Source organism: Melospiza georgiana, chromosome 2 (assembly GCF_028018845.1).
Source record: "Melospiza georgiana isolate bMelGeo1 chromosome 2, bMelGeo1.pri, whole genome shotgun sequence".
Classification (NCBI taxonomy): domain Eukaryota; kingdom Metazoa; phylum Chordata; class Aves; order Passeriformes; family Passerellidae; genus Melospiza; species Melospiza georgiana.
In genome coordinates this window covers 45,119,571-45,146,521 of record NC_080431.1, presented here as the reverse complement: position 1 = coordinate 45,146,521, position 26,951 = coordinate 45,119,571, and the positions used below count along the sequence as shown (strand labels likewise).

The 26,951-nt window shown below is 39.4% G+C and overlaps 1 protein-coding gene across 7 annotated transcripts in view; it reads right to left on the bottom strand.

The window, feature by feature from the left end:
* Positions 1–22,801, bottom strand: part of PCDH9 (protocadherin 9) — a 671,931-nt gene extending 649,130 nt beyond the window's left edge. For 5 of the 7 annotated variants that reach the window (XM_058045082.1, XM_058045080.1, XM_058045083.1 and 2 more), the window contains exons 1-2: positions 22,290–22,800; positions 17,904–21,073 (exon numbers count right to left, since the gene is read on the bottom strand). In XM_058045082.1, coding sequence (XP_057901065.1) covers positions 17,904–20,939 — 3,036 coding nt within the window. In that variant the 5' untranslated portion in view covers positions 20,940–21,073; positions 22,290–22,800. Of the gene's footprint in view, positions 1–17,903; positions 21,074–22,289 lie in introns of all 7 variants that reach the window. The other 2 variants (XM_058045079.1, XM_058045084.1) reach the window with 1 other exon arrangement.
* Between the last annotated feature and the right edge of the window lie 4,150 nt (positions 22,802–26,951).

Sequence of the window (26,951 nt, the reverse complement as noted above, 5' to 3'; positions counted from 1 at the left end):
TTGAGGAGATAAATTGTCACTTGTGCTGTCAGACCAGGCTAATCATTCCCTACTTAGCTACATTTCTAAAGACCTAAGATTTTGCTTGAAAGGGGGCTTAAAACCAATTGATTTGTGTTCATTAATACATAAGCATTTGATTTCAAATCAGATTGCCAGCAGACATAACCTCTCTGCATTGCTACAACAGAGACTTGATTTGATTAATCAAACAGCTCTGATTCACTGGATTGTCTACAGAACAGTTGTCCCTGACAATACTATGCAAATAGCTGCTGATGTGGTACTGGCATCCCAGATTTCTAAAACTGCTATGTTTTCCTCCATGAAGACATCAACACTTTACATCTAATTCAATTTTATTCTTCTATATAAATGCTTATGCATAGGAAGTACATAGTTTTTAATCCATGTTCTGCCATTTGCTTTGAAAATAAGAATCAACTATAAGATTTCTCAGTTTACCCTTTACTTTAAGAGTAATACTGATATTTCTGTATTCTAAAACACTTAAAATTATATAAACAATTATACATATATATATACTTCTATGTACCACCACTACTATAGTACCGCTATAAATAGGTTTTTACATTTTTTTTCAGGAGCTATGCAACAACATATCTCATGTAACTATTTTTGCCTGTTCTGTTCAAAAGAGCTGTCATTCAGTTAAATGCATTGGTTTAGGGAACAGGAAATTTTTCTATTTTAAAATTCCAAACCCAAATATGCTAATTAGGTCTACATATTTAATACTGACTGTTGATAAAACAGCACAAGCCAGTTAACATGCAACAGATGTATGATTCACTTCCTAACAGATAATGGCTACTCCACAGGAGTATTTGTTCATTCTCCTGGGAAATAATGCAAAGGTGAAAAAAAAAGTAGGCCTGCAGTCAGGGTAAGAGAGAGGAGTAAGAATACTTTTGCTACATTCGGTTAGGTAGGAAGAAAGTAGGAGGAAAAGCCAAAGTGCCCTAAAGAAGCAGAAAAGCTAAGCCTGTAACATCTGCAAAAAAAGCAGGGGGGCACAAAACTTGAAAGGTGACAGTTCCTGAGCTGCAGAAGAAAAAACTTCATGGACTTCAAAGTTCAAGAAGAATCATGAACCAAAGGCTTTGGAGAAGCAATAAAAACTATGAAGGAAACAAATACCTACTTTTTTTCCAGTAATGCCTTAAATATTGCAGTTCCCAAGTGTGGGCTAATGCCTTCAACTGGTTCACTCTGCTGGTTCACCCTGAGGAGCATTGTGTAACTACCTGCCAATAAAGACCTGTCTGAACCTAGAGTTTTGCTTTCTGGGAAAAAATATTCTTAATTAAAATGTTCAGTTCTTAAGTATTCTGTCAAATAAATACATTAGCTCAGAATAAGCAAAAAATCCTCAGCCATCTTATCGTGACTCTGCCAAAGTGCAGATTGGTTAGATTACGTTATTTCTCATCTTCCGTTTGAAACAATCTGTTTCTTCTTATGATTCAGACAACTGAAGGATGGACCTTCTGGTATGATTTTAGTCTAAACCCACCATATTGTTTTGGTAAGCTTCTTAGCAAGTACTTCTGTATATTAAACTGAGTATTGTTGGTACTCCTGCGAGATAAATTAGCTTACAAGCCTTCAGTGAATAGGCAGCCTCTCCTCAGTCAGCATGTGATAAAATGCTAACTAGATCACTCATGGGTTTACTGACAATGTATTTATGTTTCATACTTCATGTGTTTTAAAATGAAAAATAAGTATGTTAGTACTTGCATCAGTTACTTGTTTATGATTTGTGCTAGATTTTTCTTGCTGAAGTTTTATGTATTTACAGTGTTTTAAACCACAGTGTATGTATTTAATGGTAATTGCTTAAAAATTACAGAATAATTGTTGATTTTTATTCAGATTTTTGGCAGAGCTTGAAGTCTTAGTACAAGTGGAAAAAAATAATCATTTGTTTGAGAAATAAAAAGTGCAACTTAGCAGCATTATTACATTGGCAAAAACATGAGCAATTTTCACAGAGAAAAGAAATCAAAATGTGAGGAAAAAGGTTTTGAGAAAGAGGTTCAAGACCTTCTCCACAACTCTAGCAGTAGCAAGCCTTCCTACATTAGCAACCTTGATTCAAAACTGGGATGCGGTCAAAAGTGAAACTTCTTTTAGAATTTCAGCTACTCTGAACTGGACTTTTTCCCAGCATGCAGATTAGGATAATACCCTGTCTGTGTAAAAAGAAAGGTCCACAACTCCAAACAGCAGGAGTGCTGAAGTCAAAACAGTATTGCTTGACAGAACTGAATACAGAAGTCTGAATGCTGCACTTATTTATTTTTGTTTTCATTAACAGGAAAGATGTGTCCCATCATGCACTTGTATTCATTCCAAGCATCTATCACCTGAGTTTGTGTATGATGTTATATTGCTTGAAGAAGATTCTCACAGCCTGAGCTTAAAAGAAGAAGTTTCGACTCAATTGAAATGCAAAGACAAAATACAGCATTCCTCTCCCAGCTGAGCTTTTATTTAATGAGCCAGATTAAGAAGCTTGCTCTACATTGCTGGATCAGAGTCAACACAGTTTGTCCAAGAAACTCAGAGATAAGGGAGAAACAGTTCTTAATCAGACAAAATTCTCAATAAAATAAATGGGCACTTTGCCCAAGTATGTTCTGTAGAATTTAAAATCATTATGTTTGCCTTGGCTGAGTCTGAAAAAGTGGACTGCTGCTTTTATACCTAAATTTTAAGACAGCTAACTCAATACAGAAGAGAATAAAAACAAACTTCACCCTTCCTGATGTCAATTTTTATCACGCTTTAATCAACTAGGAATCCCCTGAAGAAAATTCACACAGCAAGTTGGAACAGAATAATCTGAAGCTCTAGTGGGTTTGGATTAAGTACAAGGCATTTTACCATTGTGTTAAAAAGTGTCACAGACCCGTGGATTAGAAATGTGATTATTTCATCCCCTGTGATTAGAAAATAACATATATTTTATAACTGTACAAGTTCCTGTTAAGGGCACAGCCTATCATAACACCACTCAGAAGTATTTATTTTCTTAAAACAGTGGATGTAGTCTGTTTTGCATATTCAACCATTTTCAGTTGAATATGCCTCAGTCTTTTTTTTTCTGCTAATTTCATGCTGTCCTGTTGATCTAAACATGTTAAAGTATCACACACACCAAAACCTGAAGCTTAGTTTTATAGCTTGGAAAGTTTTTCCCAGAAATGTTTATCTTTAGACAATACTAAAAAATGTTGTCTATATGCATAAGTAGCTCAAAAGTGGGCCATGATAGACAGTGTCTATGTAGTATCAGATTATTTCAATGTGCTTAAAACTACTCCTGGCATATCACCCTGCAAACAGAGCAACTCAAGAAGTCAGAGCTGTGTATTTGTTACACAGCTATAGTAGAGCTATGCGTATAAAAGCAGCAGCTTGGCAGCTCAGAGGTTAAAGTGGTAATTGTGAGAAGGGACTGAGCTTCAGCTTCCATAATTCTTGCTATTTAAAGTGAATTACTGCTCCTTGTTTAAACCCAGCTATTACTCAAGAAGCTGCAAGAGAAGGATGAGTGCCACAGGACAGAAAAAAGTGTTAGAGATCTTTGCATCTCCTTCAGCCTGTTTGTGGGAGGAAGAAAGAGGGGTTATCACACAAACATCAGGAGACAGATTCAATTCTTGATTACAAGCAAAACCATCAGGGAAACAGTTGTGATTTCACAACTACAAAATTAATGAATATGAAATAAGAATTGGGTTCAGATAGCCTTTACTTAGAGTAAGTAGAGTTACATGCAGCCCTAACCTAAGGAAAAAAAATAAAATAACTTGGGAGCAAATGATATTAGCATCTTTTTGGCCTTTGTCCATGACTATAAAATGGCATTAATATAAATGTGACTCAGACTTGAGATCCCGGGTCACTATTGTAGCCAAGAGCCTAAGTATATGAAATCTCCTTGGCTCTGCTAAAGCACTAGTGCTAAATTCTGGGAAATGATAACACTGATTCATCTCAAAACAGTCTATATATAACAGCAAGACTAGGCACACATAAAATTATGCACTATCTTGCCCCAAGGTTAGCAACATATTCCTAGTAGAAGGAAGAATGTTATTTTCATTCCCTGCAATCATGTGATAAATAGCTGTAGGGCAGATTCAGCAAGATCTCGAAGGTTATGATTTTACAATATAATGAATGTCTAGCTCTCTGCCACCTGAAAAAGCAGCAAAACAAAGAAGGACTTGTCAGTATTTTGCTTATGGCAGAAATCAGACATTGTCCAGGACCCTTTATGAGACACACTGCTACTTCTTAACTAGTTTGATTATAACATTCACTCCAATACTTCAACAGCTCAGCTTTCCAGCATATGGCATAATTGGAAGCAGCAGCCAGCAGGTATCACATGTGAATGGAAAATGTCTCACACTGAGTAACTACTGACTGTATCAAATATGTGGTCTTGTAGGTAGGTTGATGGGGGGAAATACTGCTAATAAAAGTATATTGAAAATGAGAGGATAGGTGGAACACCTGTACAGGAACGCCTGTATATGAGGTGAGCAAATTACCTAGAAAGTTCAGAAGTAGAAAATATCACAAAAAGTCATTGAAATCAGCTCAAAAATAAAGAGATGAGACAACACAAAGGAACATTTTAAGAAATATAAATCCCAAACCTATGGACAGTTTCAGGAGAAACTTTCAAAAGGTGGAAGACATACACTGAAAAGAGCATTCTTAGAAGGCAGACTCAAGCTACAGAACAAAAAAACTCAAAGAAGGCAACTCATGCCCAGGACTGCTTACCTCACTTGTAAAGGAACTGACATTTGTTCCTAGTCTACTAGGAACATTTATTGCCAACATGGAGTAGACCATGGATGGAATGTTCTATTCTGATCATGCTTCCTATAAAATACTGTGTTTTACTTTAGTAAAAATAGAATACAGGCACATCTATACCATTTCCAGCACAAACTAATGGCCTGTGCTGAATTAATGTTTGATTTTGGTGACTCATATTACTCTGCCTTAGGGGGTGACTGAGTTATAGCCATTGTACGCAGCTGCAATCATTGGCAATCCAGCACAGTTTGCAGAGCAGTAACACCGACATTGAAGATGTATGAAAATGCATTGGAATTACACCAGATGGTGATGCAAGCCTGGCAGGAACATTTAGGGGTACCTCTGCTAATATAATCAGTATTATATGCGAAAGCCCAAGGACTTTAATTCAACCACAGGACCAAATTGTATGGTTTTTCTAGACAGTAGGACAGACTCACTTGGCATCAGTTGAGAAGTGTTAAACAACCTAGAGTAAGTACACACGTAAATCATATCCTTAAAGGCACCTTACTGCAAGACAGAGCAGCATGATTTCACACTGAAGTAGGTAAGGCAGTAGAAAATTCTGGTAATGATAAGGTATTGTAGATTCATCTGTACAGAGCCAGTAGAGATCAACCCTGAGTGAATTGTTCCAGGCTGACCTTGACCAGCTACAGTAAGGTACAAAATACCTCTTTCTTGTCTCCACAAGGATTTTACATTTAGGCAGATATCTCACAACAGCAATTGTGATATAAAACACTTTTTCCTTCAGTGAAGATAGAATCTTAAAAAAATGAGAAAAGGCACATCACATTCAGAGTAATGAGTGTACAGCACAGTCCAAATGTAAATGAGGTTAGGTCTACCTCAGTCAATTGAATTGTGCAAAAAGAGACAAAACTAAGATTTCTCCCTTTCTATTTCAAAAGATTTCTAAGAGCAGCAAAATTTAGAGAAGAAAATGTCAAACAAATTTGCTTCACAGATAGATAGAGACATATGATTTCTTTGTTTACAAGACTGAATCTTCTGTTGCAAGAGTTAATGCGCTTTTTGAAAGTTACTATGGCATGGCTTATAAGCTTCAGTGAGATGTGGTGGCAGTTCAGATTTCATGACAGAATGCCAACTTATCTCTGATACTGAAAAAACTAATGAGGTGCTATATAGTTGCAGAGCAGTGTTACATGCAGAGATATGCAGGCTTTTTTTTTTGTTTTTCATTATCTGTGTAACTGTATAGATATAAAAGTAATGAAAACCCAAAACAGGCAGCAAAAGCTTAAGGCTTTAAAGCTGGAATAAAATTGTGTCAGTGTTTTCTAAAAGAAGTATGATAAATTTAAGCAATCCCAGAAAAAGCCCCTGATACTCCTACTAGCGTTTTCTGCTGGGTCTAAGGTCTCATGGGTAGCGCTTAGGTGAAGATCACAATTAAGCTAACACAGGCAATTTATTCTCATGCTGGTTTTATTCAAGTCAAAGCAATGGCATAATGTTAAGCAGTCTTAAGGATTCTCTTTGTTATGTTTGTTGCCTATGGCTTTTAATTGAAGGTGCTATCACAGCATCCCTATCAGATGCCAAATGTCATGAGCAGTAGCAAGCAGGAGCACACAGTGCAGACGGCTATCCTGACCCCCAACTATCTTTACTGAGGACAGTAGGATGTAAGATATAACACTTTTCAGTAGCTAGAGGCTTACTGAAATGAATTTCCACAATACTGAATACAACTAAGGCTGCTATTTAGCACTAGGACATGAAAATGTTAAACAATACCAAGTGTGAGACAGTGAATGCAGAGCGTTTTTTAATGTGATCACCACTGATCCAAAGAATGAAAGTTCTAAAATTGGGAATTACTTCTGTGACATACTTTTGACACATAAATATCATAGTTGACAACGAGAAGTACTTTGTCTGGAGGTGATCTGCACCATCTATAAAGCTTCAGCAGGCACTGAATAGAACTCCTCTACTGAAAAGTGCTCAGCACACTGCTTTGAAGAAGTAGACTCAAGGATCACTGACAATCTGTATATCACAGCAGCACTGCCAGCTTTCTTACTAAAGAATAAGTTTTCCAACAGTTCAGTCATCTTTAAACCATTTTGAAATGTAAAGATATATGAATATTTTAATCTCTCCTCCCAATCTCCCTTTCAAATTGCTGAACTCAAGAAGCACTATTCAGTTACTGAGTTGCAATCTCCGCTCTTCTGCTTTGTGATTAACATTTTTTTGTTCTTATTTTCTTTCAGAATCAATTTTCTATCATAAGTCTGTGAGATAGCATGCTTATTACAAATTGTGAATGCATTATGCCATATATAAAAATATGAATGGTCTTATAAAAAGAAAAGAAAAAAAAGTGAGCAAATAAAAACATATATGAAATAATTATTTTGTCTACTTTTTTTAACTACAACACATATGGAATGGCTTGCCATAATATGCTGCTATACAGATATGCTTCCAAATGTTTCAAATCCTTGAATCTTAAAGACCATGGTTTGTTAAAAGTCTTTGTGTGGACACAAGCAGTGCGTGGTTACAAGTTGGGTGTACTAGAACAGATTGTGCATAAAACGTGCCACTTCTGCACTGTGATACTATGTATTTGAGGGTGAAACTCAAATTTCTAATATGTGCATAAATATGTTTTACAAAAATAAGCATTCTCAGAGAATAAAAGAAGAGAAAAAAAAGAGAAACATGAAAGGACAGAGAGAGTATCTCATAAAAGAAAGAGATGTATTTAAGCATCAGCCAAATGATAACTATTTTTCATATCATTTATAGTGGAAGCCTGAAGACTAAAATACTTCACAAGCCATTAGTTTCTTGGTATTCTGTGACGGATTAGAATATTTCTTAATCAACTGCTAAAGCACAGAAGAGGCCCAAAGCCTAGATTCAGCAAAGCTGAGTGATACTGAAATCCAGGGATGTTCAGTGAGGATGCGATCAATAGACACATCATAGAAGTGCATCAGTTTCTCAAACCTCTCAAAAGGCATCTATGCTTTTGTCCATTTCTTAATCTGGAATTCGGAAAATCACATTAAGAAACAAAAGTTCTGATTTGTATTCAGTGAAGCAGATCAAAAATCCCACGAATTTTACAAGATTCAAATTACTTGCTGAAGGTTTTGTTTGCCCAGCGGCAGCTTGAAAGCCTACACAGCCCCCCCAAAAGTGGTCCTGCCCTACTGGTTATGCCCCTACCTTGGGCTGCATGAGGTTTGCTGCAATGCATTAAAACCACAGCGAGAACGAAGAATAACAAAATCAAACCTATTTAAGTCTCATTCATATTTTCATCTCATTCACACACAATGGACATTCATAAAATTCATACAGATAGTCACTTACAGCTCCATTGTCCACCTGGACTGTACCAGTGCTTTCAATAGAATGGGCATTAGAAGCCAAGACTAACAGAATTGGAGTGACCTCCCTCCATTATATCAATTTTTCTCATCTGTTACCCCACTAAAGAAAAATACTGCCATTTTTAAGTTTAGAAAAGAAAAAAGATGTTGTAAAATAAAAATAAAATGCCAGTCACAGCAGCAGATCACCTATCTTGTCTAATTTTGTACTTCTGTTGATTGACAAGCTGGTGCTCTTGTAGCATACAAAGGCAAAAAATCAGGCGTTCAGTTCAAACTGAAATGTTTGACAGATGTAACAGCTTTCTGCAATGAAACTGATGAAATCTCAAATAGCAAAGTCCATCTCCTGTACAGTAGAGAGATTAAATTTCAACAGGCAACGTTTGCCGTCTTAGCAGATGCAGATTTAATTTGGGGGGGAGGGATGTTATTTGTTTGGTTGGTTGTTTTTGTTTGGTTGGGGGTTTTGCTGGTTTTGTTTGCTTCTTATTTATCTGTCAGTAGTTAAAAATACAGGCTTTGCAACTGGTACACAGCCTACCTCCTGCTGCTCTGGATGCTGCAGACTTCAACACCATCCATGTTTCAGAGTACTGTTGTCACAAACTCAAGGCAATTTCAAATTCTCTTAGTGGTAACCTAGCATGTCACTGACATTTTGGCCTGTATTTTTGCAATGGTGAAAGTGAGACAATCTGACAACTGACTGAAAATTCCTGCTGCTATAGACACATACTGAGGGTATGGCAGGTTATATCTCACCGCAACAACACACCTTTTACCAGAGAGGTAAAAGAAACATTTTTACACTATAATGTGAATGGTCTGTACTAAAGTTCACAGAATCAGGTAGCAAGGAACATGCATTTCTGAGGAAAGACAGAAATACTCAGATCAGCACCAAAATTATTATTTTAATTGATGTTTCATTGCACTGTCTTACCAAAACAGATTGATGATGGCCACATAATGATTTAATAAAAAATAGTGAAACTCTTTCTGCAAATTTGGAAACCTTTGAATTTGAGTTGTAATCTAAAGAAGACTTCTCAAGGGCAACTGTGCACATACATTTTTGTGCCCACATGCACTATTCAAATAATACCTTCACTCTAAGAAATACACAGCCTTAAAACCCTTCTCTTGACCTTGGTGAGAAAAGGAAAGTGAAGAATACAGATCACACCAAATTATACTTTTCACTGGACGTGGGATGCAACTCACCGAGCTGTGTTGCTCAGCTTTTTCACTCAGCTTAAAGCACTCTATTTTCTTCAGGATGGGGTAAATCACAAACTCACTGAAGTAGACTAGATTTGTCACAGAATTAGAAATCAAACAAGATGAATCCCATACTGAGGCACTACCAGCTATGTGTACTGGTGAAAACTGTACCAATTGTACTTTCTGTTAACATCACTTACAGAAATAAGGTTAGATCCACCACCAGAAGCTGGGCACCTGAAGCAATCATGATAATATTCATCACATGCTCTAAGAAGAGGGACTGGAATAAAACAATATTCTGAAAACCTAGCTCACTGAATGGAAAGCTACTAAAACCAGGAGCTAAATATAATTCCCTTTCAGGCTGTGCAGCCTGTCAACACAGGAAGGAGGTGTTATCTTAAAATTCATTAGTCTTCACCTTTCTCTGAAGCTCCTGAATCCCTACATGTAAAATCAAGCTTTTGTGAAAACTCTCTTCCAAAAAATTTTTGGTAAAAGAAGATAGACCTCAGTGGTCAAAGCATTTCACCATCAAGTTCAGCAGAGCAGTTACACAGGTCATATGTAGAAACATATGCATCCTACAGAACCTTTACATCAGAAAGACAATTGTTTCCATAACTTTATGTGTTATGAAGGAGACAGATATTTACATCTAGCAGGCGTAGCCATTTAAGAGATACTACTGCAGGCTAAAAATCAACAGAATAGCAAAGAAGAAGAGCAAAAGAATAGCATAGAATTTGGAAGAATAGCAAAATACCATTCATAATTGAAGCATGGTTTCCTCTTGACTTTTTCAGTGTTTTAGAGGCTCTATGACCTTACAAGGCATAAGCTAAATTAGTTCATTTGATGAAAAATATTGTATAGGCAGATATTTAACACTTTTTAATGATAAAGAAAACCAATAAGAGATTTTTCTTGCTAGTAACACATGAAAGCCTAGGAGGTGATAAGAACATCCTTCAGAACTACAAATGATGCATCTGGCAATTTCACTGGGAGGAATGAGAGCGAATGAGTGAATATCAGTTTCAGGCCACAAAGTATTTTATAAATCAATATCAGTAGTGATTCTCTTTCAGCTATCAGCCAGTGAGAATATCCGATTTCATTTTCTGGACTGGGAAGAGATGGTTATTTTAAAACCACCTTTCTGCAAACCTGGGGCAAGAAGCGAAGGAAGAAAGAAAAAAACTGCCGATCTTTCCCATTTTATCACATTCAGCTCAAAATAAAAGGATTTCTAATTCACTTCACTTCTGATTAATTTTACATATTTTTTAGATTTTGGAAATATTATCTCAATATTATCCTATTGTTTTTATAAAGAAGTTTACATTAGAAAGAGTTGCAGATGGAAGAAACCAGCAGATTTATCCCAGCTTGGATTCAACTTGAAATGATGAACTGTTACTCTAGAAAAAGGCTCTATAATCCTCTTGTAACAGGAAGTGTGCATTTTCTGAACCAACTTTCAAGTAATAATATTAACATTTGTGCACAAAAAGTATAGAGTGACTTTTACAAAAGAAATGGCAAAACTACAACATCAAGTCATAGGAAATTACACATTCTACACACCAAAAGCCTCTGAACATGAATATTTACAATGAAATGAATAATTACAAGTTTTCTCTCTACGCAACAGAACACGCAGGACAACCCATGTCAAGACTTTAAAACAAATCTCCACCCCCCCACCACTTCACTTGCTGCAAAAGAAAAAGAAGCTGAGGGGTAACTTTTGAGATTGGTACAATTTAAACATCTCAGTATGATCACAAATCTAATTTTTAACTGCCTTTCTCTGTATTATCACATATAACTCAAAGTATATGCAAAACCCAAAAGTTATATTGGCAATAAAGGCCAAATCATTCCAAAATTTGAATGTCCAGATATTTTTAGAAAAATTAACAAGAAATTTGTACCAAAATTGTAGCAGCCTTTATGTTTTCCTGAAACACAGTGGTCCCAGGAATAATATATACACAGGTTTGTATGGCTACAACAATACTGCTGTTCAAAACAATTTATTTTCTTATTTCAAATTTTTGTAATTTCACAACCTGTGAAAAAGTAGCAATATCAATTTAAGTTGTCTTCTGCCAGAAATAGCTATTTCTGCTTCAAGAGAGAGTTTATAGCTCACTAGAAAATAACACATTGCAAGAAAATTATTGCAACTCCTTTAGGAGGAATTTTTTTGTATGGTGTTTTAATTGTAAGGGAACAGTGAACATGCATTTTGTGTCTAGACTAGCACTTAAAATCTCAGTTTGGTAAGATGCTAAAGCCCTTTACATAGCAAATGTCTTTCTAAAAGACAGAAATGAACAAAAGATGTTCTCCTCCCCCCATATTTCAGTAAAATATGATAGCATTCATTCATTTCATATGTACAGTCCGGTAAATCTTTCCACTCAAAGGAATGTTATCTCATGTAAACCAGAAATGAACTGATTAAGTGCCCACATAAGTGTACGGGGATAAATAATTTTACATACATTGTGCCAAAGAAATAAAAAAGGAAAAAATGATACATGATTCTATGTATGTTCTTTTTCTTCAGTGAAGACATGGACATTACAGAATGTATGCAACATGGCCACACTTGGAAACTTATGAGTATAGATTTTACAGACCACCATGATGTTCTGTGAAAGAAATTATACCAGAATATCAGGTAGCACCTTTAATTTCTGTTAGGTCTTTCAGAACACTTTATGTCTATTCTGTCAGTTAAACCCTATATGTTCAATGCAATTAAATGGTAGAGTAAGAAGATACAGCATCTCCTGAACTAAATGAAACTTGAATCCAGCTATTCTTGAACAGAAATTGCCTAGATGAGGATCTACCCATAGGCATTACGTACCTGGCCCTTGACAGTATTTGTATAAGATAAACAATACTGAAAAAGTTAGAATCCTAGAACTGATGGAGCAAAATTACTCAGGACTTGAAACCTGCACTTCAGACAGGTAGACTGTTCCCGTAAAGAGCCGCTGAATGTAAATGGGTCACAGTTTTCATATCTTTAACATCTGTTGTTTATACCCAAGAAAGCACATCAGGGGCAAGAAAATTAATTCCCCAATTGCTGTCAACTGCGTTAGGGAACAGCAATAAACAGCTTACTGTAAGCCTCTAGCTACAATAAAATTGCTGTCAATAAAGTGTGGCTGATATGGTTTTGCTGTGCTAGAAGAAAAGATTCTTTGGAACTGAAAATCTGAAATGGAAACTAAAAAGATTCTCCCTTGTTCCTATATACAAAAGAAAATTATCACAAAATTGCAATAGCATAAAACTCTCAAGATGCAGTTCTCACTCACGTGTGTGGCACAAATTTCTTAGCATATGTGAAACTTTGGCTTTGGATATTCGGGACAGATGAGACTCCAGTGATTCTGATAAAAATCTCATGCACAGGAAACATTTAAAGAGAAATGAAAATTACTAAGCTTTTACTGCCTGATCTGTATACACAAAATGTTCCCTACTCTGGTTGAGCACGTCTACCGTCACTATTGAAAATGTATAGTGTTATAGCTTAGGGTTATGTTCAGATATCCATTATAGCTCCCAGTTTTCACATGCTCATAACTTTCTGAAAAATTCTTCTTTTCAGCTGAAATTTTCCATGCTTGGTCTCAGCTCAAAGATGGATTTCTTTAGACAGTTCAGCGAAATCTGTTAACCTATTTTTCAGTTATTCAACAATAGAAAAAATACACTGTACATGATCACCATTTCTAATATTTTAGTACGCATATACAAATATACAGAACTTGAAAACAATTGAATTTTACATGCAGACACTTTTCCAGATGACTAGTCCTCACTCAAGACTAATATCCATGCTGACACATAAACCAAACTAAGCATACAAAAGAATGTATGTGTTTTTTTATTTATACTAAGTGATGAAACAAGGCCACTAAAAATAATACAGTACGCAGAATTGTGGAATGCTATGGTTACAGAATTTTAATATTTGCAGGTGACGTAAGCTCTGCACTGCTGTTCCAATGCAGATTTCCATCAACTTATGCACCTTGAAATTGCCACTCTCAGCGTATCAAATTAAGAGTCATTAATGTTTTCAGCTTTTCTTTTCTTTTACATAAACTCCAAACTTACAAATTTAAACACTCCAAAGTAAGATAACATCAATTAGATTTGCCACATAAAGCTTAAGTGATGTGCATTGATCAGCAAGAGCCTGGCTACTTGTTCCTTGATCAGGCAAGAAGTCCATTGGCTAAAAAAGGAATAAAGCAATCTCTACAGAGCTTATGTTATCAAGTATAAGATTAAAAATATACTTTAGTATGGAATGTAGTTAATGTGTCATTCGAGCCCCAAATCCCTAATTTCTGCCACTAGAGCACAGAAATACAAGGACAGTGTTAACATATATTCAACTTTCCTGAATCTTCTAGAAGTGTGCACATTTCCAAAATTTCTAAATTATCACTTTGATTCAGAAAAGTGCTTATAGTGTGCTTACGACTTTTTCTTGAAGACAACATCTCAAGTCACTTGGACTTTAAGGATCTGCTTCAGTTTTACACATTAAATGAAAGTTAAGCACATGCCTAAATGCATTTGGATTAGGAATGAAGACTGAGGGTTTTGCCCATAACCTATACTGATACATATTTTTAAACCTGTGTTATTTGTCACTGCTGTGCTTTAAATCTGATTAAATGAAGTTGTTATAATTTAGAATTGGGATAACCACAGTAAATTTGCCTTAATTTCTTTTATTATTTAATCTATTGTTAATCTAATGACATTGAGTAGGAGTTTTTGTCTGTTTATTTGCTTTTCAAACGAGGTCTTTCACATAGAAGAATACAACTTGTCGTCTTCTGCTGTATTTCTATGTAGCTGTTTGGTGTAATGACTTACTAATTTGAAGCGCATTTTAAAGTTCAATCAAATACTGAAAAGAACACTGATTGAGAAGCCTGCATAGATTTCAGTATTCTTTATGAGTCATAACACTGATTTTGGAAGCTTAGCTATATAAGCTGGTGGTGTGCAACATCCTTTCCATACTCCTAATTACGTGAATTAGCATTTAGAACAATCCCAAGTTCAAGTATTCAAAAATGCTCTTTTCAGAGCATCCACCAGGTTTACTGCAAGATAGGCACTTGAAGGAGGCTTTGGTTTTCATACTGGGTACTTGTGAAACATCAGTCTGTACAATTCAAAGTCACATGTAAAAACTTAACCACAGAATTTCCACTAAATTAATTGATGATTGCACAGAAATTGCCCACCAAAAAAAAAACCCCCAAAACCCCACAACCCCCCCCAAAAAAACCTAAGAATTTTTTATTGAACAATATATTTTAAATTCTAAATGCTTTTTGATTTAAGACCCAGTTCTAAGAGATTTCTAGGGCCATGTGCCCAACAAAAGCATCGGAATTTTGCTTGAATGAAGTCCAAGTGCTGACTTATGTCTCAGCTCTTTGCTAATATAAATGTATCTGCAAGACACACTGTGTGTGTGTGTTTACCTTGAACTAAAAGAAATTGTAAGTAAAGGTGGAGGATGCTAGTATTTCTTAGACATATATTTATCCTATATTTCATCTTTCCTTATCTTAACATCATCCACAACAATTCCCATGCATTTTACAAAACCCACCAAGTTACTGAATATACATAAGTAACCTAACTCAACATTAGATGCAGAGAAATTAGTTATGTTAAACCTGAAGAAAACAGTAAAATGCCACAGAACTAAGTATCTCTTCCTAAAGGAATTTGTAAAAATTGTTTTCAGATGCTGTGGCATTAGCACACACTACTGTTCAGTAAGATCTTTAAATCTGAATACTTTGTTTAAAGGCCATACTCTATCACTATTTTTTTAAAGACTTATGAAGATGTATTTCACTGCTGTGCAAATGAATATTAGCTAAGATGCATCCTAATTTTAGGAATTACAGACAGAAGAATAGGAAGATTGTTGATGATTACTACCATTGATGGTTATACTACTCCTGCCAAAATTGAAAAGGAAGTCTGAAAAGATTACATCCTGTAACACTCATCATTGGGAGAAAAAAAACAAAAAGACACTATATCATTCCCCACAGAATAAAAATCTACAAGCTCAGATTAGGTAACTGTCTACCTAAGAAAGAGTTGTATTTTCATTTACATATAATAATACAGCTTTTTCAGGAAGCAATCCAAATCATGAGTATCTACTGACTTCAAAAAGGAAACACTAAGACCTCAGTGAAATTTGAATCAAGTCCATATATAGTTATAATTACAGATATTATTAAATGGAGACCAGGATATTTAATGTAATTAACACAGGTAACTCTGGAAATACTGCTAGTTGTTTCTGTATGGCTGTGGGAGTTTTATTCTCCTCATGTTCAATTTTGCCATGCAGAGCTTACACATTCTGTCAGATAAAAAATTCTGGGTGTCCCAACTGCCTCTAGATACTATGGGGAGTTAAGTCTGAGTTTTCTGATAGAATTTGGAAATTGATGCCGAAATTAAAATAATCTCAGAACAGAAAAGGAATGTGTGGTTTAGAGGGATAACATTTTGCAACTAAAGCTGAGGAGAAAACTTCAGACAAGTAAGCACATATTTTGCAGAGCTCTTCTATAATTTTTGGGGGGTTTTTTGATAGCTTTTTTTAACTTACGCTGACAATGTGTGTACAATGCTGTGAGAAGGCTTAGGGAGTAGACCCTTCTTAAAAGTCCCTCAGAGAGGTGAGGGGTTCGCGAGATTCTCCTGTGGTGTTTTCAGTGTCTGATAAAGAAGGAGCTGTGTCAGAGCAGTTACTTCAGCAGAGCTGCCTCCAAAGTGCTCGTTTGATTCTTAGCACCTTGTCGGTGTGACACCTCACAGACACGCAGAGTCAAGACACGCTTCTGGGAACGTTCACCACAGCTAAGGCCAACGCAACAACCACAGGATGACTTTGCCCTAAACTTGGCTGCCGTCAAAATCCCTCTGCAAGGACGAGCCTAAATGAGCCCGGCTGGGCTCCCTAGGACCCGCACCCCTGACTAACTCGGACAAACCACGGCCACTCGGGGGGGGCTGCGAGGAGCACGGACACGGAGGGAGCCGGCGGGCCCAGGCGCGCTCCCGGCCCCCGCGCGCTCCCGGCCCCGCGCGCTCCCGGCCCCCGCGCGCTCCCGGCCCCGCGCGCTCCCGGCCCCCTCAGCCTCCGCAGGGCTGGCGCGGGGCCAGCGCGCGCCGCGCGGTGCCTTGGCGCCACCTACGGGCCGCGCGCGCGCGCGCTCCCGCGGCGCCCGCAAGAGGAGCTCCCGTAAAATGAATTAAGACAGCACCGCGTTTAAATCTTTATTAGCGAGGAGTTATTAGACCTAAGTAGGAGCAAAACAAAAAAAAAAAAAAAAACAAACCAAAAAAAACCCAAATCAAAAAGCACAAAGCACACCTAATGCTGGATTTGGCTGAAATATGAGTCTCTCAGCTTCCTAATCCCTCTTCATATGGCGTGTTCCACAGTTTAAAATGAGATATGTCAGATCACTTATGCATTACTAAGATGAGAGAATATTTACAATGGGCTGACTTTTTTTTCTTTTTTTCCTGCATAATTCAGATGTATTCAGAGAACGCATTCCTTTCAAAAGTATGCTTTGGCAATTTTTTTTTTAAATATGCAGCAAACTGTCTATGCGATACCAACTTTCATCTATTACAACAAAATCATGTTGAACTCAAACAAGAGGAAGACTTACATATGGCTTAGTTATATCCTACCAATAAACCACGTGCTTCACTGATGAGTAGCTTGGAAATTTGGCTGTCTTTGTTAGGGAAAAAAAAATTAACCCTTTTAGTAACACTAATTTAGCAAGGTTCCAAATCAGCTCGAACAGCAAAAGAAATTGAAGCCAACTCACTTTGAAATTTGAAACAATGTACATATCCCTTCAACCTTGAAACAGTCAAATTTCTGACTGAAATTTAGCACATACGGAAACAGTTCTTCAGTAAGTTTTACAATTGGACAGTTAAATACTGGGGAGAAAAAAAAAAGTCTTTTTTTTCAGTTTTGCTCATGCACATGTATGTGCACGTGCATAGTCCTCTAACAACCAAAATTCTTCAAAACCCAAAGTATCAGAGGCATTTTGCAAACACATGTTTAAGCCCCAGGTAAAAGATAAAAAGGTCAAGGTTTTAGTTTGTTTGTTCTTGTTTTTGGTGTTTGGTTTAGGTTTTTTTTGTTCCCCCCATAATGTTAACTAAATTAAATTAGCATGAAACAAAAAAAAAAAAAACAAACCCCACAACACAGTGGCACTTTTAATACTGGTTGATCGGGCACTTGTATGCAGTACTTATAGACCAGTAAAAGTGCTCGTTTACCTGTCTGGTGTGTAAGGGGCCCTTTGTCTTGAAGCCTCCTTGGGAACTGCACTCTGAGGCACTGAAGTGATCTGAACTAGTGGAAGAGCGTTTGGAAAGGGTGTCACAACCACCAACAAAGGTGTTGTCCAACGGGAGTTCCTGAATCACATGGTGCTTTTTCACTGAAACTGGAGTGTCAGGTTTGAGATGAAAAGCAGACTGCGGAGAGGCAGACTTGTAATGCTTGGCAAGATCAGGACTGTTAGGCTTAAAGGTTGATGGTGGTGCTGTGCCCCAATCAAATCTTCCTATACTTTGCTCCTCCAGCTCTGCTGGAAGGCTTATTGTCCCGTTGATAGGTTCATGAACTGCATCATCAGGTTTGGACTCCTCAATGGTCACAAAGTTCAAAAGAGAGCTCTTTGGAGATTTCCTTTTCTTCCTTTTCTTTTTCTTGTTTTGCTTGTTTTCCTGATTGGGAGACATCCACTCAGCACCTTGCTTGCTTCTCTGGGCAGCTTTGAATCTGGATGCATGTCGACAGCGAACAAGAACCGTGACAAATATCACCACTATGACAACCATGGCACCCGCCACGACAGCGATCATGATTGTGAGATAGTCCTCATTTTGGTAGGGTTGGCTACTGTCCCCTATGTTCCGATCCAAAGGGGTTTCCATAGTCCTGCGTATCAAGTCATAAATGTAAGAGGCATTTCCAGCAGTATCATTTACATATAAAAATACAAGCACAAGAGTATGCAGGGATTTGGGATAACCCAAATCACTTATGTTGACAACTAAGCGATGCAGGCCCACGTCATTAGGAGTTGGTTTCTCTTCCAGAGTTATATTACCTGTCACTGGATCAATCCGAAACAAACCCTTGTTATTGCCGCTTACAATGGTGTACTTCAGCTCAGCGTTCATGCCAGTGTCTATATCCACAGCAAAGACTTCGGCTACCACCGATCCTGGAATTGCTGAGAGTGGCACCAGCTTAAAAGAAGTATTGGAAGGTGGGTAGATGACAACAGGACTGTTATCATTAACATCCATCACGTTTATTGTTACTTTTGCTGTAGAAGAGCGAGGAGGTTGCCCTCCATCCACTGCCTTAACATCAAAGGTGTAAGAGCTCTGCTGTTCTCGATCAAAAGAAACGTTGGACTTTATAACTCCAGAGTACGGATCCAGCACAAAGTTTTCATTGTCATTCAGGATGGAAAGGGTCACTGCTTTATTTTCCCCAGCATCTGCATCAGTCACTGTGATCACCCCCACCGTGCTATACTTTGGTAAGTTCTCTGATACGAAAAACTGGAAATGATTATGAGTAAATTTGGGACTGTTGTCATTTTCATCCAACACAGTAACAATTACAGCCGCCTGACTCTGCAAAGGAGGGGTGCCGTTATCTCGGGCTGTAACAGTGAAAATGAAACGTTCCTGCTCTTCTCTGTCAAAAACTCTGGAGGCTGTCAAAACTCCTGTCTTTCGATCCAGATCGAAAAAGGAGGCATTAGGACCAAGCTGATAAACAATGTCTGCATTTTTCCCACTGTCTTCATCTGTAGCACTAATAGTTGTTAAGTATAGACCACGCCGGTTGTTTTCAGAAACTGACAGCTCAATTACAGGCTGGCTGAAAATCGGAGGGTTGTCATTTTCATCCTCCAGCTTAACTCTTACCAGGGCAGTCTGGTTCAAGCTGGGCTTGCCAGAATCAGAAGCCACAATTTTAAAGCTGAATTCTTTGGTGCCCTCATAGTCCAACAAGGAAGAGGTCTCTAACAAATACTGGTTGTCGTAAACTGCTTTCAAGTGGAAGGGGACCTCTCGCTCAATGAAACAGATCACTTTGCCATTCACATCAGTGTCCTTATCTGAAACCGTAATTAGGGCAATCTTTGTATTGATGGGATCTTTCTCAGATAAGTACACTGTGCCATTGATGGGACTTATTATGTACCTGAGGTCTATGTTAGGAGGGTTATCATTTACATCAGTGACATTGATGGTGACAGTTGCCCGGGCTGGTGTAGAGCTACCATCACTAGCCAGCACTGTCACTTTGTGAATAGCAGTCTCTTCTCGATCTAAGGACCTCTGAACTGTAATCAGCCCTGTGGTGTTGTTTAAAGCAAAAAATCTTTTGGTTGCAGGGGCGACTTGGGCACCAAAAATGTATCTGATTTCTGCATTGCTTCCTATATCAGCATCTGTAGCATGAAGCTGAATTACAGAGGTGCCTACAGGGGCATTCTCTGGTATATGGACCTCTACTTGACTCTCTTTAAAGACTGGCCTGTTATCATTGACATCACTTACTGTGACTTGCAGGATAGCTGTGCTGGATTTCTGGGGGGTACCTCCATCCTCCACTTTGATTTTCATCACGTAGGTGTCCTTTTGCTCTCTGTCCAAGTTCTGCTGCACAATCAGCTGAGGCCATTTCTCCCCTTCTGGAGTTTCTACAATATCCAGTCCAAAGACACTCTGCCCATTTAACAACTCATAGTGCTGCACACCATTGAAACCTGTGTCAGGATCTGTTGCTGATGGGATTGGAAAGCGACTGTTGATCAGAGTGTTTTCTGGGATGGAGATATTGATGACAGGGGATGGAAACATAGGTGCATTGTCATTAGTATCCTTTACAATGATTTTTATTTTGATCAGCCTAAAAAAGTCATTGGGGAGAATCACCACTTCAAGTTCAAAGAAACACTCGTTTTCTTCTGCATAGGAAGCTCCAGCACATAGTTTTTCTCTGTCTATTCTGTTAGATGTTGTAAAGATTTCCCCCGTGTTACTGGACACTTTGACCAGAGGTGCATCCCCTGCTTTAGACACCAGTCTGTAGACAAGGCTGGCACTGGTCCCTGTGGCAGCATTGATATGAGAAATGTTCAGGTCCTTTGGTATGTTCCCTATGGGCACGTTTTCAGGCAGCTCCTCTCTAATAGTGTAAATAAGTTCTTGAGCTATAGCAGAATCCAGCCTTAAACAGGCAATCAAAGCGGCCAACAGGTAAAAATCCCTCAGGTCCATGATAATGTTTTTATTCTCTTTCCACGGATTTTAGGACTTAAAGGTTTCCAGAGAGGAATGATGCGCGATTTGCAAGAGGAGGCATGCATGGACTGCAGGATGCATTACATCTCATTTCTTATTTGGAGACATCACTGTCAACACAACCACACAGAACAGCATTATTGTTTTTTTTAGGCATGATAAATCCACAATCTCCAACTACTAATAGTTTTTGCAATGCATGCTTCCAGCAGTACATTTTCCTACTGCTCCCTTTTACAAGCAAGCCCTCCGGACAAATGCACCAATATCCCATTGGCTGCATTTGCTCAGAGCACGAATGAAAATAACTACTTGCAGGATTAAGGGCAGCTACTGTTTCCACACGTACTTTCTGAATAATTTCTTGGTACACCGTGTAATCCCTAAAGTGCATTCCCCCTCTACCCTCCTCCACCCAGTCATTGGTACAAGTGAAAAACCTTCCCGGACTACTTCTAGATTCGAACTGCTATGCCAGCTGCCAAATGTAATTTGCTGTTTGCTTCCATGTGTATTTTTTAGCTCTTGCTAACCAGATTCTTCTCTGTTCGCTGTGCCTTGCGTGCCCCTCTATAGCTATCGTACTGGGAAATAACCACCCGGACATGCTGCTGCTGCAGCAGTCGTCACTGGCTACTTCACATCCCTGTTAACTGATGAGACAATAACAGGACTTACAGTTTCTTACACTCTCAGCTCAATGTTTCTTCTCCAGATGTTGGATACTTCTCCTGTTTAATAACCTAAAACTTTATTTTTAGTTTAGTCTAAATCAGGAGGCTGGAAATTCCAAATGTAACTTAGAAGCAGGAAGCATGTTTACAGATGGGGGAAATATACATTTTCTGATGACATGAGGAGGAAAAAAGGTGCAGCCTTTCCCCACTGACACTGGTCTCCCTTCAGGATGATATTAGCAGCTGCCACATATAAATACTGCAGACTAATAATGCAGGTGGAAGGGAAAAAAAAAAAAAAAGGAAAGCGACTGACAGACTTCTGTTTGCATGCACTGCTAACCGCACATTATAGGGATGCAAGGCTGCCAGCACCTACAGTTTGACGGAACTAGGCAGCCCCGAGCACTAATCTTATCTGCATTAAGCTGCACGGTAACTGATGCCTGTGATTACTTCCAGCACAGTAATGCAGGTAGGGATGCAGAGACAGCGAGTAGGTGAGCCTTTCCCACCAACACCAACAGAATCCCAAACACTGATTCTTTCCCTAGATAAATATACTGCGTGCTGGCTTTTTTTTTTTTTTTTTTTTTTTTTTTTTCTTTAAAGGAAATGCATCCCAGCTTAAGGGTAACTTTGCACTTACGTTAGTTGTCTACCTTTGACGATCTGCTGCAGCTAAGCAATGATCTGTTCCAGCAGATACAGCACAATGCATCTGGTAAACCACCAGTTTTGGAGAAATCAGCAGCAGCCAAACGCTTCCTCCTCGAGATATGTGTTGCTTCGGGGTGGCAAATTATCAACTCCAGGGTACAAATTCACAGTTCTGTCGTTAGTCATCCTCTCCACGTTTCATTCCTGTGAAGCGGTGATCCTTTGGGTGCCTAACGGGCACGCAACAACCCAAACAAACAGCAAGAGAAAAATCCGGTGCACTTCTAAGAGCGGGGGTATTTTCCACTCTGCACTGCACACCATTCCCGTCCCTCTCTCGGCAGAGCAGAGGCAGCTACATGAAGTCTGCAACTTCTGACTGGAAATGGCAAGAGTTGGTCTGACGGTGCTTCTCCCTCTTTAGCTCTGGGGTGACAGTTGCCCAAAAAAAAAAAAAAAAAAATCAAAAAAAAAATCAAAAAAAAGAAATCCTAATAGGTTATTGCTTTAGTGACGGGAGGAAGCGGCGGCGCTTTCCCTCCTCCCTCCCTCCTTCCCTCCCTCCTCCCTCCCAGCCTCTCTCCCTCGCATACGCTCTCTCCTTCTCCCTCTCTCTCTCTGAACTGAAATTCTTGATATAACTCTCAATAAGCCCAGAGGGAGGGTGGGAGCGGAGCGAGGCCACCCCTCCCGCCGCACCGCATTGGCCCGCGCCGGCGGGGGCGGTGGATGGCGGAGCGCGGCCGCGGCATTGGCCGCCGGGCACGTCGCTCCCCGGCCCGGCCGGGCGGAGGGGGCTGCGCGCCGCGCGGAGGGACCGCCGGGGCCGGGGGATGCGGGGACGCGGCGGGAGCGGGAGCGGGAGCGGGAGCGGGAGCGGGAGCGGGAGCGGGAGCGGGAGCGGGAGCGGGAGCGGGAGCGGGAGCGGGGCGTTCCGCGGCAGGAGCGCGGCGCACACGGGCGGGCGCTCCGCGGCCGGGGGCGCGGAGGGGGCGGAAAGCAGCGCCGGGTTTGCGCGCGGCTGAGGGGTAATTTGGAAACAGGGGCTCGGGGTGTGTTTGGGCTGGCGGCGCGGTGCGGGGCTCTGCGGGGCGGGGGTGCCTCAGTGCGGGCTCGGTGTCGCTTGCGCGGGGCAGCAGCGCGGCCGCCCGCGGTGCGGTGCGGAGCGGTGCGGGCCCGGCGCGGAGCGCAGCGCTGGCCGTGGGGCCGCCGCCCGGCGCCGCGCAGGTTCGGAGGCAATCGCCTGCCCCGGCCCGCCTTCGCCCGGTTCGGCCTTATATTTAATACATGCCCTTTCATCTATAATTCAGGCTGCTCTGACTCCAGCCCTGTCTCGGCTCCCATTTACGCCTGCACACCTTTCTCCTTCCCTTTCCCGAAGGGTCAGAGAGACACTCGCCAAGGGAGGGAGAGAGCTACTCTGCTGGTTTGGGTTTTGTCTGCTTAAACATTGAACTGGAAAAGATTTCTCCTCTCTGTGGTTTGATAAATAATAAAAGTGATCGTTTCGCCTTCCCCATAAATGACACAGGTAAATTATCCAGCTAGCCACAAAGAAGCATCACATGCCTGGAACACACTGTAATAAAATGCCAATGTATTATGATGTGAGTGACCTCAAAAGTGTGACAAGAAGATGATTATAGTGCATTATCTATAGTGCATTATATGTAGTGCCTTTTTCAATGTTTTCTGAAGCATGAATGAACCTTTATTTGACTGTGCTTTTATTGCTGGCTTTTCTCAGCTTGAACTTACAAGCTGTATGCTAGAACCTATCCAATTTAGTATGCCCAGGTACGTGGCCATGCAGGCTGCTGCTTCTGGTTAAGCCTTTCAAATATATATGCATAGAAAAAAAAACAAAGATAACATCAGCATTTGACTTTTTCTCTATGTGACACTATCTCATTTGCACATTTTCTGTGGATAGCATTGGTGAGCTAAAGATTCGAGTTTTACCTTGAAGATTTAAATTTTCAGATGCAGGCTCTTAGGCTCTCATATGTGTCTGCACATAGGATGCACTATTAACAAATGGTGGGAGCTGCTTGTACCTCTCAGAGGTCAGTAATTTGCATGTGTGCTACATACTGATAAATGTACATATCCTTGCAAGTCATATGGATGCAGACACTGTATGTGACCATTGCACATCCTGTAATCCCATGATGCGTAAAGATTAAACACTCTCAGTTTTGCTGTGCTTTGTAGTTGTGTCCAAAATACTCTTGTTACTGTTACACACAGAAAAAAAATTGATCCCGGTTTTGATGGCATTGAGTAACATTAGAAAACGGAACTGGATCTAATAATAGTTTAAGAAAAATGTTCATTATGTAATACAAGAAGGATGGCTGGAGCCCCAGCATTGAAAGTCAAGCAAGTGACATGAAGGAGCAACCTTACTGCCAAACCACTTGGAAAAAGAATTCTGTGAATGAATTAAGTATGCAGTTCTTTTGTCTTTGAAAATACAAAGCAGAATAGCCATTAATAAAGGAGATAATTAGAACTGCTAGCATTCTGTGTAATGCAGTCTGCTTCTGAAATACGGCATGTTTATGTATGCATTAATAATACACACATTTTTCCTGACACTAGTCATATCACAGCAGTATGGCATCACAGACGTTTTATAGCCTCATTCTAGTAACATCACAGGCATATAACATTCTTATTCTAATCACACCATAGTCATTTCAATGTCACATTGTAGTCACATCACATAGCCTGGTAATAATTATTTAACTTTATTGCTAAGCTGAATAGTTTTCTGTTTGCTCAGGGATGACTTAAACTTGTAGTCAGAACCGATTAGCACATGCTCATAAATGAGCTCTTCTCATGTACATAGGGTTAGACTTGTGAGAAGTTAGGAAGAGAAAAAAAGAAATTCAGTGAACTAGTGTCTGTTGGACTTAAACCCAATGCAATCACAAGTCACAATAATAGCACATTTTTGCTGTTTTCAGAAGTAATTCTAGAAAGCCAACAATGTTTACATGTAGATCTGTCATGTTAATGTTTATGTGCTTGCTTTAAAACGCTGTAGTACTTTAACTAATCATACATTATTAACCTCATGGAAGAGGCACGTCTTTAAACTGTTGTATTTGCACACCAGATTGTAAAATTGAGGCCCAGACTACCAAAGGGGTGAGAACTGTCACAACTGCTTCTAATAATGGTAGAAAAAGAACAGAAGGGGCTGAATTCCTGAGCAGGAGTTGGAATCACCCAGTGCAGCATTAACACCACCCCTGCAATGTGAGGAACTGCTCTGAGCCGTGTCCTGTGCTCACTTGAGTAGCCTCTTGTTTACCCTCTGGTAGATGTTTATTCCATAGCTCTTACATTTGAGAAAACTGCAGTATTTGATGTCACATTCCCCTCAAATGCAGCTGTGGGGACATTATTTGTGCTGTTTCTTAATAATTGCCTTTCCTTACTGTTGTGGATTAGCCTTTTGTCTATGTACAAGAACACTGGGTTGGCAATCACATCACACCTTATTAAAATGACTTCTGTATTATAACTCACTACTATTCATCCACATCATTGCTTGTTATCTTCGCCTCCATATTATTATGTATCAAATTCTTTTCCATATCATATTTGACTCAAATTCTAGCATGCTAGAAACTGACTCCAATTATTCTGTACTAGCTATAGTCAAATTGCACTAAATGGAATTGCTTACATTGTATCACAGTGGCTACAGGCTCGCACAATGCATTATACATGAAACTGATTCACATTATGCTTAGCTAACTAAAGACTTTAATCTTGAAGTGTTGAGCATAAAATGCTATCATTCTTCACTGAACTGGCTCTGGTCACTTGATCATTTTGTACCTGGGATTGCCTCTTACAGGCTGTTATTATTAAAGCAAAATGGCTTTTCCTCTCCTGCAGTTCTACCACTTTCTGTAGAGAGCTGATTCATATGCTAATGAATGAGCTTCCTTATTTCATGGCAGAGCACTGCAACACTGGAACCTGACCTATGGTGCACCTTTAGGATGTCCCCCTCAGTTCAGCGTAGAGAAAAAATGCATTATAAAAATCCACTTGTGTGTTCAGATAGCAGGTTATGTGCTAACTATTGAGCAATCCTTAATATTATCCCCAGAGGTCTTATTTCTGTATGTTGCTGAAGTCATTAGGAAACCCATCCTTGGTCCCATCTGCAATAGGAAGTATTCAAGGCCATATTGCCAGTTCTGCTGAGGTCTCTCAGAGTGTTTCTGATGTGGCTGTCCCTGGAAGGAGAAGAGATTAGGAGTTCAGTGTGGCAGGTAAAGCAGTGAAGACTCTCCCTGTTACAAATAGTTTTTAATCCATGAAGGAGTCCACCTCTACAGGGCTGACATTGTCACTGCTCTAAGTGGCACTGGCATTGCTATATCCTTGATTTTGGCTCCTGCTGAGTTCAGCCTCATACTAACCTCAGGAAACCCACTTCTTAAAGGAAGCACTGGGCCAAAAAGTGATGCCTGTAATCTGCTGCACTCCTAACCACCAAAATGGTCAGGGTTTCTGTAAAGATGAGAGAGGAATGCTACGGAGTCAAGAGCAGCATCTGGAGAGGATTGTGGAGACCATGTTTTCTTTATATACTTACAGACATGTTTCTCCTTGCAAGCAT